This window comes from Nesoenas mayeri, assembly GCF_963082525.1.
Source record: "Nesoenas mayeri genome assembly, chromosome: 2".
Classification (NCBI taxonomy): domain Eukaryota; kingdom Metazoa; phylum Chordata; class Aves; order Columbiformes; family Columbidae; genus Nesoenas; species Nesoenas mayeri.
The window spans coordinates 142,283,038-142,297,639 of NC_137543.1; the positions used below are offsets into that span (position 1 = coordinate 142,283,038).

The following is a 14,602-nucleotide window of genomic DNA, read 5'->3' on the forward strand; positions in this document are numbered from 1 at the left end:
GAAACAACTGCAGTTGTCAATTCAATCTACGTAAGATTGAAATACTCAGTTTCACTAGCACAGAACTCAAGTCTAATGGCAATTTCTTTTTTAACAGAGGAAGAACCTCCTGCACTCCAGACACCCTAGTCACTGGCTATTCTGTCATTGAGCTCCTTTGTGTTCACTCTATCCACAAATTACAGCCTAATTGAAAAAAAAAAAATCCCATCAAATATATCTGACAGTAGTTTCCATTTCAGTCAATTGGTTTCTAATAAAAAAAAAAAACAAGTGACAAATAACAGACCAGTTCTCATGTAATGGGTTGTATTGTGGGGATTTGGAATATGAATCATGATCTATCAGAAAGGCATCTGAAAGCAAAAACAAAGATAGCAGCTAGTAACCTGGTCCTCTTGTCAAGTGAACGCCAAGTAGGAGACAAAAAAATGAATTCTGCTCTTAGTTACAAATCATTTAAACTGAGTACAGCCTACTCCTGCCAAGAGACCATATACAAAAGTAGAGTAAGGGAGAACATAATCAGGCACAGATATTCTGAATTTCCCAGGAAGGAATTTGAGGCAACTCTGGGGATGTGAGGGGAGTGAGGACCACCCTGTGGCCAGAGCTCTCTCATGGCTTCCTGGCAACTTAAACACTGAATTTAGCTGCTCCAGACGGCTCCTGCCACACGAAGTTGATGGCTGTGGACAGAGATGTTGGGACAAAGCTGTAGAATATTCAGGAACAAGCAGAAAATCAGGCTTTCTGGGCCTTGAGGAAAAATCCATTTTCTCCTCCCAGAAATCTGAAACTTTCTTCACCTATGTTTAGTATGGAATCTGCTTATGAGTGTGGGTGATGTTAGGTTTTTGTACAGTGAACCGGGAATTCAGTTCAAATTGAATTGCTTGGTTCCCAATATTGTTCAGCTAGGGAGCAAGGAAAAGGCATCTGGAGTCAACTCCAAACTGCAGGTCAGTAGGAATACAGTTGGAGCCTGGGAGGACTGTGCCATTCACATTGAAAACTTAACCTCCATTCCCAGACTCCTCTGGCCGGACTGGACAAGGAGCTTCCTTTGTCAGAAAATCTTCTCCTGCTCACCTTGGGTGTGGTTCCATATATGAAATAAACATGGGAAAAGTACAATACCTCGAAGAGGAGCCTCGTAGTTATTCCCGTCCAAAATCTCCACAAAATCCGTTGTACAGTTTCGTCTATTGTTTTCAATATCGAAGTCAGTGAATGAGAGTGTGATGTGGTTGACTGGCAACAGCAAAGAGTAAAAGCTTAAAAAGAAGTTGGGCATTTCACAGAGAAATAAATATATGTAAACGAATGTACCATCTGTTCTCCCTTGAAGTAAATTAGTCCCCATAAAGAATAACATCTGAAGCAGTTTAATTCCTGATACGTGGTGTGAACTTGATGCAAAGGTCCTTGTAAATCTCTTCGTATTTCAGTACTTTCTAGTACAATTGACATTAGAAGTGTAGGATTTAATATTATATATACACGAATATACATTTCCTAATATCTGAAGAGCTTCATTATATACTAAAAGTGTCATCAAGTGCAACATGGAAAATGTACACATATTCAGAAACAAAAGTTATTCTACACATCTGTGACCTTCTGTCTTTTAAATCTATACCATAGATCTAGACAAAATGTGAATTGATGCTGCCCTGCTCCAGGCTTAGAAAGAGCTGGTTCTTTCATAGTTTTATAACATTCCACATACATCAATTGGACTGGTTAAAGGATCATTAAGTACTCTCAGCTATATTTGTGCAGAATTGGATTTTCCACACCCTTGGACTGCAGACTACATCCTGAAAAAGAGGACTTCTGACTCAGGGTATTTTTGTCTCTTGTATTGCTCTTGCTTGCCTAATATGAACAAAGGTGAAGTCTCAACTACTCTCACCAGTCTGTGAGAGTAGTTACTCCTGGACTTATATCTCCTGCACAGTTTGAGCGGGTCAGAAAGGATCTCACAGTTTAGATGATAACTAAGTTTTCTCCCACATTGACTAAGCCAGAATTTAACACAAATCTTTTGCTTCTTACTGGCCTACAATTAATTATGTAGAAAAATGCGAAATGACAGACATGGACCCAGGCGCTGCATTCATCGGGGTGCCACTGGCTGGTGTTCAGCTGCAGTGCCCGTGTGCTCCGCAATCTTTTGTGTCCTGGCCGGTCAATCAATCACAGCTATCAATGCAGGTCCTCAGGATACAAAGCAAAAAGGAAAAACACAGTGGGTGGCAAGAGCAGGAGACTTGTTGGCCTTCTCAGTAAGAGCAGAGCAGGAACTCTGCAGTGTTTTGCCACTGGTGACATCTATTGTACATGGCTGTGCCCTGTGTGAGTGGCACATCGCAGCCACGTGTACCCACAACGTGTGGGGTGCGGGGGTCCTGGCGGCAAGGGAGGGAGTCACTGCGTGCACAGGCTGCTGCTTGTTCAGCATTTTTCTAGTCTCTTACACTGATGTAAATCAGGAGACAACAGTTAAGTCTGAGTTTTCAACCTGGATCCATGAAAAGACTGTCTCTAAAAAAATAAATGTTGTGTGAGTGAGGAACAGCTTTAATGATGCCCTTTTCACACATCTGTATGAGAACCTATGCTAAAAAAAAAGTATTGCTTATCTCTTGATCTTTGTTTTGGTGTTTTCTTTGGCAAATTGATTTCCATTTTATAACTTGGCAAAATAAACTTATAAATGTGGTTGGAACATTCTATGATTTTAACAACAATGGCTAAGTAGCAGATAAACAACTGAAGTTTAGTAGTTGCCATTAAAAACAAACATTTATTTTAAATGACGTTACTAGGATATTATTACACAACTGCAAATATTTTTTAGTAATCTTAAACCACGTAAAGGTAATACTGGGTATTAAAGGGAATACTGCTATCCAATGGAAAAATATTTGGTGTTTTACGATCATCATAAATCTAAAATTAGACAGGAACATCTGAGGGTGTATGTATATATAAGACCAGTTTATTTATATTCTTTTTTATTTGTATTTTAAATTTCTCTGGACCTTTTCTAATTATTTTATTAAAATTTAATTTTCTTATGCTAACAGCATAGACTTGATCTAACACATTAGCTTGAAAAATCCAGACCACAATAAGGTCAGCTAAATACGAGTGCTTTAATTATATATAAGCCCTTAGACATGAATGCAAATTCACATAGTATTCAATACCTCATTTATAATTGCAATACTTGGGTCACAGTAAATCAGCTAAGATGACAAAGCTGTAAACTATTTTCCTCCCTATGCACTAAATCTACAATAAAATGAGATGTAGGGCAGATTAGGAAAGTCACACTTTCCAACTACCAGGATGCAGAACTTCCTAGAGAAATAAAGGAGGAATTTTGTATTGTTACTACAAAAAAGAAGATGAGGATGTTAGTCATCCCAGCTAACTATAAAAGATGTTTTTACTTACATGGTTCCTGAGCCTGAATAATCCAGCTGCAGTTCTGATTGTTTGGGTATTTGGCAGGATACAGAGGAGAGGAAATTGCTGCCCCAACTGCATCTGACTCTATGAAACTTCCGCATGCTTTAGAATGAAACACACACATATACACACATAGATATTTATGTAGGCAAAACTGAGATTCTGTAGTGGCAAATCTGAGATTCTGTAGTGAAAATGAATGCACAAAATGTAACATGCTATATTAATGTGAAATAAGGATAATATTCATGACAGTAATTTATTCAGAAAAGAGACTTAAGGACTAGCTGCCAGCACTACGTGCATTTTCTAGACCTGGATCCACAGGTCATGCTGCACATGGCTAACGACCTGAGAGAAGCCAGAGTGACTTGAGAACAGACACCTCATTTTTATCAGCTCAGAAGAGCAATATTTGGGCTAAAATAACTTGCTTTCAGGGTAGTGTAATCATACACCCCTTTCTCTGATAATTTGCCTGTGTTGTCAACCAGGAAGGAAGAAATCATAAGAAACTGTCCAGAACCTTCCAGTGCCCAAGGACGGCATCACATTGCATTGGCATGATCCTCTTGTGACCTGCATCAGCAAAACTGCAATTGTGTGAAACGTGTGCAAGCGCTTGGCTGACAGTGTATCTTTGGCTAATGGTGCTGAGTGCTGACCTGTCTTCACACAGACTCATCATAAAACCTCCAGACACAAGTTTAACAGACAACTGCTTTAAACAGCAAGGTGGGGAGTTAGATACCACAGTATTTTTCACAATATTTTCAAAGAAAAAAAAATAAATCTGGGAAAAGTACTAGTTAACAGTGAAAAGCATCCTAAGAAGAAGATAAGAGAGAGGAATTTTCTTTGCAAAAACTAAATGGCTATATCTTAGGGAAATATGTTTCCAAAGTTATTGTGAAAAAATGAAAGAAAATCACCAATCATCAAATAGAAAGTAATCTCATGAAAAATTCTGCTCAGTCGGTGCCATTTTTCATTAAAAAGGAAACAATGTAAAATACCAATTAGTCTTGCACAAATTGGATTGTTGATGTTTGGCAGAGTTAGCAGGCCTGAATCCATGGACTTCATCAACAGCACGACACAGAATTCTTTTACAGCTTTTCAGATTCATGCGCATGGATAAACATATAAAATGTTATGTTGTCACTAGGTCTGTGGAAACTGTCAGTTACACATTTTTCTCAGGACAGCTATGAGTAGCTAAGCCTCTAGGGAGGTTCAGTAAGAGGCAACTGATGTGTACTAGATGCCTTGCTAGAAAAGGTACATTTTTTCTCCAATCAAAGGATCTAAGATGATCCTTAGATTTTAAATTATTTAATTTATAATATGGAAAAATTCAGTCCTGTTAAAGATAGACACTGGTATGCTGCATATAAAGAAACAACACTTCCTGTTATCAGCTGTGCTAAGAGATTGTGTTCCATACAAACAAAGCAGTGACTAGATAAATATGTATTAGTGGAAATGATGAGATTACCTTCAGTAAAGCGAGCACTGAAGCCCCTGTGCTGGATGGGTCTATCAGAGTGTAGTCGAATGTACATCACATTCTTGGAGGATGTGATAGGAGGAGGATGTTGTGTTCCACAGAGTTTCCTAAGAAGTGGCGCTTCACTGCTAGGACCATCAAATACCTGTTACAAAAAAGATCAAATGAAGTATTTGGCTTCAAAAGGAGTATTGAGAACTTTGATTTCATTCTCTTTGTTATGTTTCATACATTTTGATCCTGATACAGCCCTGGTATGGGCAGTGCAAACAAACTATGTGTTGCTTATCTTAATTCCATGACCATTTAAAACAAACAAACAAACAAAAAAGCAAAGCATGTATTTCAGGCCAAAGCTACCGTAACCTTTATAACAAAAATGAATGAAGTAACCATCTTCTCCTATGTGTATCTGGTATGGAAGCAACTCTATTTTAATAATCTAGATATCCCCACACATTTATTGTTTTCTGTTAATGGCTAATGGAAGTTCACATGTCGCTTTCATTCAGTTAAACCCTACATCTTGCCTCAGTGAAGACTTCTAAATTGGTCCTAACATGTAGCTAGTGCACGACTGGGAGCTATGACTGTGTATAAAAAGAGAAGACACTAGGATTATGGGTTTTAGATACACGTACTCAGCATCAAGGATCAGAGTCCATATATCTATGCTTTATACCTATATCTATGCTTTAGGGTGCTGAATTACACACATATACATTAAGTGTTATGTAAGCAGAGGGTAAGCAAAAAAAAGTTAGGAGGAAGAAAGCAAAGATGGTTTCACAAAACTTCACTTTTAATTTTACCACAAATGCCTTCCTTCTCTTTTGTCCCCTACAGCTGATAATTTTCTTTCCTTCCTCTCTGTTTCACAATCAGGAAAAAAAAGGATAATGAAGTTAAAACCAACAAGTTACTAGTTTAAGTGACAACAAAATTATAACAAGAGGAACTACAGAGAAAGAAAAATAGCCAGAGTCTCAGTGTCCCACTAATCTTTCCTTGCGCTCCAGCAGGCGTGATTAGTTCCGGCTGTGTTTGGAGCCATGGGCCAGTCTCAGAGCCCCTGTGCCTGGTTTGAGCAGTGAGGAGCCCTGGAGCCACCAGCAGTTGCACAACCCACAGAGGAAGAGCCCTTGGGCTAATGGGCACCAACCCAATTTGAATCCAGTTCCTGTTTCAGCATTAACATCCTGCATTACCATAGGTGTGTCATTTAATATAACCTGTGACTTGACTTCCTATAGCAAAATGGAGAAGAATATGGATAAAAATATGGATAGGAGGACTGGAAAATATTTAGGTGCTAGGATGTTAGAAGCTATGTAAAATCCCACTTTGAGCAAAATAATGCCACTGGGTTAGAAGAAACCTACTTAACATCTTCTTTTACTCCAAAATGCCTCAAATTCCAGCAAGTCGGTGCAATGCAATGCCAATTAATTAAAAATTTCTAACTAGACTGTATAACACAGTGCAATGTTTCTGCTTCCAGTACTCAAAGGTCTTTGAGCACATTAGTGAAAATATGTATAAAACAGTAGTTGAGAGAAAGGTCTCGACTAAACCTCACAGCTGAGAAACAGAGGACAAACTCCTGCTTAATCCACTGACATACCCAACATAGCCATGCTGTATTCATGAATTAAACATTTTCCCTTGGGCCTGTCCAGCTCTGTGGGACCTTGTGACAGAGTATTAAGTGTACTGCAGTTTCTGTAAAAAATGAGTACCTGGTAAAAAGACCCAAAATATCCATTCATTCAATCTTTTCTCCCCTCTTGGCATCCTGCCACAATCAGCCCTTTAATACATAGTATGCAGTGTTCATTCTTCCTCTGCACATGTGTTCTGTATATAAATCAGACTGCCTGGAGGTAAAAAACCACAAACCATGGAATGTGAAAAAAGTAACGACTAAAAAAATAGCCCTTAGGAATTAAGGTACTGTCTCTCCCTAGACAGTAGTGAGAGGATTTTATCTGAATGCTAGAACTGAGAATAAGCATCGCATTGACAGAGCATAGAGAGAGGGTTTGGCTGCAGTTCATGTAAACTGCTGGTTTTGATGAATCTGTGTCCCTCTGCACGGCTGAGGATATGACCATCGACACATGGGCTGTTGTGAGAGTCTGGTAGTTGAGCTCTGTCACTTGGGAAGATATTAAGGATGAGTAACATAAGAGACTAAGTAGTCATTTCATTCCAAGAGCTTTCTGGAATAAAGAAGTCTTTCTGTGGTAATACTGAGAGAAGAGCGTGAAGTCAGAGGAATGTTTTCTAAATCAAGTGTATTTGATGTTTCTGGGCAGCTTGTTTGAAGAGTAGTACTGCCACCTCTTTCAGAAACCCAGAAATCATTCCTTTACACTTGCTAAAAATCTGATTCAAGGAACAGTTCAGCACAACCATTAGTGAGATACAGCAGTAACTCTTAGGAGTTATGGCAGCTACAAGTTAAGCGGGAACAGTAACATGTGGATTTGTGTGGCTGCATCATTTTTGCTCACCTGCTATTTATTAGCTTAAACTATTTTATAGGGAGGATTTCAATCTTGAATCTAGATCAGAAACCACAATATTCACACACTAATTCAGGGAAGAGTTGTGTCTCCCTACAGCTTCTTAAAGTTATTTTGAAAACATGTGAGAAATGCATTTCTGTGGCTGCATGAGTAAAGGAAAACAATGCATCTGCTTACTTAAAAGCCAAGTTTTCATTTGCACTGTGCATAGCAGAAATTTGCTCTTCCCTTTCCACAACGAACTGTGTGACTCATTGCATTCTTGTTCAAATGTGTTCTGCATTTTGCAAAAACTTATGACAAAAATAAGATAATTTTTCTCTTCTGAGCCATAAAACCTCCACATATTTGTAGCTGTCCTCTCTTGGAATATCCTCTCTGCCAGCACCTGGAATAAATGAAGTCATATCTCCTCTCCAGCTCCCAGAGGCTTACATTTCTGTATTCTCATGTACTACATGTTATACTGCAACAGGAGAGAAAAATAACATTTACTTAATCAAAGCCACTGAAAAGAACAAACTATTTCTCCCTAACCTTTTCAGGGCTTCATGCTACAAGCTCTACCTTCCAAGGCACGTCCTCCTCGAGTCTCCAAATACTCGAAACTCTTACTGACCTGCACTGCTGGTGTAGTGTCAAATACAATACTGGTTAAACAAACAGGAAAAAAAGGCAGGCATTAGTGCATTTGCTATTTCTTTCAGTCTATTTTCCTTCAAAAAATCAGATTTGTTTGTTGAAAGAAACACTTTCCATATAGAAGTGGGCTAGTACATAAAGAGAAATTAAAAAATTGTTCCTTGTGTATGGTGACTGTGACAGCAAAAAAGTCTTCTCAAAAATCTTATGCTTTGTACAGAATATAACCAACTTATATCTGAGATCAACAAAAATAAAGGCTACACGTCCTCATTTAGCAGATAAACAGATATTCATCTGCCCTGAAGAAAGCTAAGGCACAGAACTTAGGCACAGAAACTAAGGAATCAACTAAATTTAAGTAGCTAGGTGAATTAAGAATGCACTTTTTGGTGGCCTGGACTGCTCTAGGCACACTCCATCCATTGACTCTAGAGGGAGCTCAGAGCAGTTACACCGTGTGTTACTGTTACCCACTTAGAATTAATTTGTCTGAACCGAGATCTGTGCTCAGATTCACATGTGAAGTCATTGAGCAGAACCAAAAAACACACTGAATTTTTGGAGTTGCAGCCCAGCCAAGAAGCAGCAGAGATGTCATTTTCCCTACTTCCATTTTGCTCACATAACAAATGTGCAATGGAAAACATTAGGGGGTGAAGGAGGAATCATTTTTATGTGTTCTCCATAGAAAGGAAATTATGGTAGAAATATATAAAAAAAACCCCAAAACATCGCAAGCCATAACACAGGGAAAAATGACTGGGTCTAAAAGTGGAAGGATGAAGGAAAAGGCCATTAGTACATTGAAGGGTGGAGGGAAGCCCCAGGAGATGTCACAGAGCAAATAAAATCCATAAAGATAAGTAAAAATTTAAGAAAAGGGTGTAACCACTGTGTTACTCATACAGTAGTTGTTCCTATATTAGAGAGAGAAAAAACAACCCACCAGCTTCCTTAGCTGCCCATATTTTCCATTTACACAGATTTTGGAATGCAGTTCCTAGATCATTTGTGGTCAGACATCTACTTGTATATTCCCAGGCACCCTTTGTCCCCTCACTCTGTTCTATTACAGTATGAGACATGTAACAAGCCTTGGAATTAGATGAACACAAATTACATCCAGGTGTTGCTAATAAGTGATTTTCTGCTTATTGACATACCAGATAGATAAAAAAATCCCATCCACTCTTTCTTGTCCTGCTGGTCCTCTTAAACTGGCACTGAAGAGCTCTTTTCCACCTCATACACCAGAGCCTCAGAGCCCTTTTTTATCTCTTGACTTCAAACCAGCATTCTCCCCCATGCATTTTCAAACCAGCCTCCACCTGTTGGGCAGTGACTGATGCCTACAATACATTTAAATCTCGCTCCCTGCTAACAGTGTGGCTTCAGTTGTGTTTGCACAGCTGGGACTGATGGGCAACTTGCTCCTCCACCCTCCCCCCCTAGAAAAAAAACAAACCAAAACCACACAAAACAAAACCAGAAGCAAAAAACTCATACAGAAACAGAAGAAAAGGCATGTTACTGTACTGCAATAGTCACAAACTCTGTTCATGCAAAGAGCTCTGCCACAGCCATCTCCTCTGACAATGGACGTACCAGTGCCTCTCAGTGATTAAAACCCCACTGCCTATATCTGGCCCATGAAGGTAATGTGAGTTGTGCTTGTAACTACAAGGAGCTCATAGAGCTGAGTACTCTGCAAAGTGTTTAGATAGGTACATACATCTACTGGCATCAGGTTTAAAAGAGAAACTTGTATATCAGGTCTTTTTAGAATTTAGCCCTTAACTTGTGAAGTTTTCTTTTCATTTTTGCCAGTACTGTCATTTCAGATGGCCTGTGTTTCTGTGTCTTCTATTCCTGTGTGATATCACAGAAGAATTGGAATTTTTTCCAGTGGATTTTCCTTTTCAGTGATCTCACTGATGCAGTTAAACAATTCAGATAAAAAGACATAGCCATATTTCTGTATGTTTCAGAAAAAAAAACAAAAAATAAACAAGAACATTCTGTGGCCAAATGAAATCTTCAGTTCTGCTCAGCAAAATAGGGACACATTTCCTTCTCTCTTATACAGTACAAAAAAAGCTTTACGAGGCAACGCTGTTAAAACTGGTGCTGTTTTCAAAAGAATCTCAGTCCATGCCAAATTGAGTTGTTTGTGAATGACAGCTTATCAAGGAGAGGAAAGCTGGATTTTGGGCCACAGCCACTGTGCTTTATCCAACTGGTCCAGATCACATTTGCCTTTGTACTGAGTGAAGTGCAATCTGACGTCAAGGGTCAGGATTTCATGTCCCTGCTCCCAAAAGACCAAGTGGAGATTTCTTTGTTGTCGTGCACTGATAGAGCAGCAACTTGAATTTCCGTGACATCAACAAAAGCTCACAAATGAACAGCATTATGAAGCTTTTAAGAGAGCAGTGGCTCTAATGAAGCAATTAAACAGACAACTGAGGAGCACCTGAATACACAGTGCATACACAAAGAAAACCAGGCAGCCACAGTTCCCCCTGGATGTAGACCCCCCTCTCTCCCTCCTTGTAACAGCGCATTGGCAATCTATCATATATGTGAGCAGTCTGTTCTATGGCTGTGGTAAACTGCACTATAAATGGGAAAGGGCATCATCATAACAGCCATCTCTGTATGTGGTTATTCTTCAGTAGTAACTACAACTCACAGCACCAAAAGGAAAAATATGGTGCCAGGATGCAGCATGCACTGCTGCCAAGAAAAGATCCTTCCAGATAAAAGTGGGAACCTGGAAGAATGCAGAAACACATTTGTGAAGCCTGTTTCATTGATAAAGCAAAGGGAACTAGACCATAACTACTCATCTGTAAATGTAAGGTTTAGTTCATCAGTGAATAAATATGAACAAACAACTACCAGTCTGAACCCAACTGCAGCTGAGGTTGCACAGTAAGCTGCTGCTTCTGTAAGCTTTTCACCAGGCTCAGTGAGGAAACTTTTGAAATTTCTGTTGTTACTTACTGCAACATTGTCATAGTTACATAAAGGGTGATTTTCAGTGTCAAAATCCGTAAAGTTCAGTAGGATTCTGTGGCCATAGTCAGCTTGAATAATCCAAGAACAATCTGTGTTGTTATTATAAGGTTGAGGGTAGTTTGGAGAATGGATTTCCCCACTGGTAGCTTGGAAAATCCCACCACAGCCTGAAAAAAAGACATAATCAGTTTTAATCAGAAGCTCTTCTATGCTTAGCAAGATTCCACCTATATTTTTAAACTAAGAGAAGAACACTTCCATCTTTACATTTTCTACATTAAACTTTTGTAGTATGTGTGCTCCAACTGTTGAAGTGTCCTGTCCACAACAAAAAATCAATGAAATGACTATCAGGAAAGTATAACATTATCATTGTTGGTGAATATACAACAACAACGTTAGTGAGTAATGTTTCTTTCTTGCCCCAGGCTGGCAGTAGATGTTGTAAAGGCTGAAGCATTAGTACTGGTACTCCTCTATCCTAGATATTGCAAAAGCAATCAAAAATACCATTCACATGAATGCCACAGAGGCCTAGCTAAGCATGGGGGTGAGAAAACTATTTCTGAAATATCCAAACAGCCAGAATCTCTGCTTTCCCCACGTGCAGTACAAAATTTGCAAACCTCAAGTTTCTACTTCCCTTCCCAGGCAGCCGAGGGCTTCCTGAGGACTCCACCCTCACCAGAACAGCTCCAGTGCTCATGAACATCTAAACAGCCTGGAATGATGGATCCTGTGTGGGAAGTGTCGTGGCTTTCAATAGGAGTAACACAAACAAATGGGCTTTATATGTTGTAAAGGGTTGGAGAAGGGTGACAGAAAGACATTGGGACTGCCATAGATGGAGGTAGCCTGCTGGAAGGATAAAAGCTATACTGTTATTCCACTCTTGTGAGTGGGTATCTTAGGGGCTACAAGGGGGTTGGAGTACAACACGCAAGATGCCATAAAGGGATGAGAAAGCTTCAGTGGGCCTAGGTAGAAAAAATAAGATCTCAGAAGGGAATTAATTCAAAGGACTATGGTAGACTTCTTTTTTTACAAAAAAAAATCATCCACCTTTCTCACAAAACTTGCAAGAACAGAGAAATATAAACCTTGACAAACTAATGAATTAGTGTGCTTAACCAAGCAAATCTACAAGAATTAAAATCTGCCTTTCATTGCAATTATTTTCCAATAACTGGCCTTTTCATAAGAACTCCCATGTAGATATATATGTCTGGGTCTTTTAAGCATATCTCTTCTTTTACTGATTACCAGCAAGGCTTTGAACAAATAAACACATGGGGGATGGGTGAACCTTATAGAGTTCAAGTACTTGGTAATCACTCGAAATATTTTTGGAGTCCACCGAGTTCTCCAAGTTAAACCACATTCTCAGATATTTTTCAGTTCACAGTTTAAAACCAAAAGCAATATTCAGCTAATAAAGGAGTGTCTGGGGAGAACTGCTAGCCTGCAAAAGTTATTTTTTTATTACAGGGATGTCTTGATTACTTATGTAGAGAAGAAACTCCAACAAGGTTGACTGTTACAAAAAACACATAAATAGGCCTAGATTCTCACTAGTTAGACACTTTTTTCCTCTGTGTGTTTTTCAGCATCTCTTAGTGTTAACAAAACCAGTAACACCCAAATTCTCCTTCAGTTTTCAGTGCTGTGCTATTTGACTGCTTTAAATGCTTGTAGGGCTGATTCACGATCTCAGACTTCCTGAATTTCTGCTGGTACGAATCAGGGTACTCACCACCCGGATTTTCTTGCCAGGAGGCATTAAAACCTTTCCCTGTCACAGCTGCACCTGTCTCAAAACGGACAACGGCTGAATTGCCAGTAGTAGAGACTCGCAGTGGGTTCTGGGCTGATCTTGAAACACATAGCTGGGCTAGTCTAGGAGAGGAGAAATCAGGGCCACCGTAGACCTAGAAATACAAAAAACACTGTCAAAGTTTTTTTAAAAGACTGTCTGCCACACAGAATGCATGAGAACTGTTTAGCTCAGAGAGGAAAAAAAAGACTATGTATTGAAGGTGATTGCACATTTTGAAATGTGAAGTAGCTAATAAAGTCATTTTCTCTGTGGCTTTACTTGGTATCTGAACCATCTGGCACAAGTAGGAAATTTTAGAAATTTCAAAACTGCTTTGCATTAAATAAGAATTTTCTGTTTTGGGGACTCTGGCACATTCTTCTTCCCCCATCCCTCCAGGATTAGCACTTTGTTTCTGTGAGGACATAATCTATATTTTAATTATATTGCTCAGACACAAGGATACATATCTGCCACAGAAGACAGGTTTTGACTTTTAAAGAGTAACCATTTCCTAGTCAGAAGAGTGTGCCTCAGGCAGTTATAAGCCAGAAAACCACAACTCTCTTAAACATCATCAGCAGTATTGTGTAGTTTATAACGCATTTTTAATAACCGTAGAATTGTAGAATACTTTGGGTTGAAAGGGACCTGAAAGGCCACCTAGTCCAACCTCCCTGCAGTGAGCAGGGACATCTTCAATCAGATCAGGTTGCTCTAAACCAGGGCTGTCACACTCATTTTCACCGGGGGCCACATCAGCCTTGCAGTTGCCTTCAAAGGGCCAATTGTCATTTTAGGACTGTATAGATGCAACTACTCCTACATAAGCAACCAACTGAAGTGATTTAGGTGGCAGTACTGAAGCCTCGTTCATTCTGTTTCTTTTTTTCCAAATGAGATGTGGGATTTTAGTTCGAGCTTATTTATAGCTGGTAGAACTGCCTCACCTTCCTTAGTCTTCCCTTTCAAAGCTGGAGAAAAAACACATGATCAGTGCAATTTTCAAATCCAGACATGATTCTGGTGCCTTCAATGACTGAATTTTCTTGACTTCTTGCATGCTAATAAAATGCCACCTGATATTAAAGGTCTCTTGCCTTCCACTGGTATGTCTCTGGTAGGACAGCAGCTGCAAAAGTCAGCCTGACAGTAATCTCAAATGTGAAAAATGTTAGAGAGATACAACAGACAAAGTGTGTGCTGTTGTCTTTCAACAACTGAACTAGCAATAGACAGATTCTTATTGTATCAGTATATATTATGTATAAATCCTAAAGCTAAACTAGAGAATGGCAAGTTCTAACAAAAACAAACAAACAGGGAACAGGAAGATAAGGCAGCAAATCCCATCAGGATTTTCACACCACTAGCATCTCAAGTCTGCTCCAATATTGTATTAATCTGGTAAACATCAAAAAGGTCAAAAAAGCAATCACAGGATCACAGAATGGTTGGAGTTGAAAGTGACCTCTGGAGATCCCTTGTCCAACCCACCTGCTAAAGCAGGTTCACCAGAGCAGATGGCACAAGAATGTGTCCAGGTGGGTTTTGAATGTCTCCAGAGAAGGAGACTCCACAACCTCTCTGGGCACC

The 14,602-nt window shown here is 39.4% G+C and overlaps 1 protein-coding gene across 1 annotated transcript in view; it reads right to left on the reverse strand.

Annotated features, from left to right (window-relative positions):
• CUBN (cubilin) overlaps positions 1 to 14,602 on the reverse strand; it is a gene marked incomplete at both ends in the record, with an annotated part of 142,108 nt that overhangs the window by 59,733 nt on the left and 67,773 nt on the right. The window contains 5 exons of the mRNA XM_080338517.1: positions 1,141 to 1,254; positions 3,469 to 3,585; positions 4,982 to 5,138; positions 11,176 to 11,357; positions 12,944 to 13,118. Coding sequence (XP_080194643.1) covers positions 1,141 to 1,254; positions 3,469 to 3,585; positions 4,982 to 5,138; positions 11,176 to 11,357; positions 12,944 to 13,118 — 745 coding nt within the window. The remainder of the gene's footprint in view (positions 1 to 1,140; positions 1,255 to 3,468; positions 3,586 to 4,981; positions 5,139 to 11,175; positions 11,358 to 12,943; positions 13,119 to 14,602) is intronic.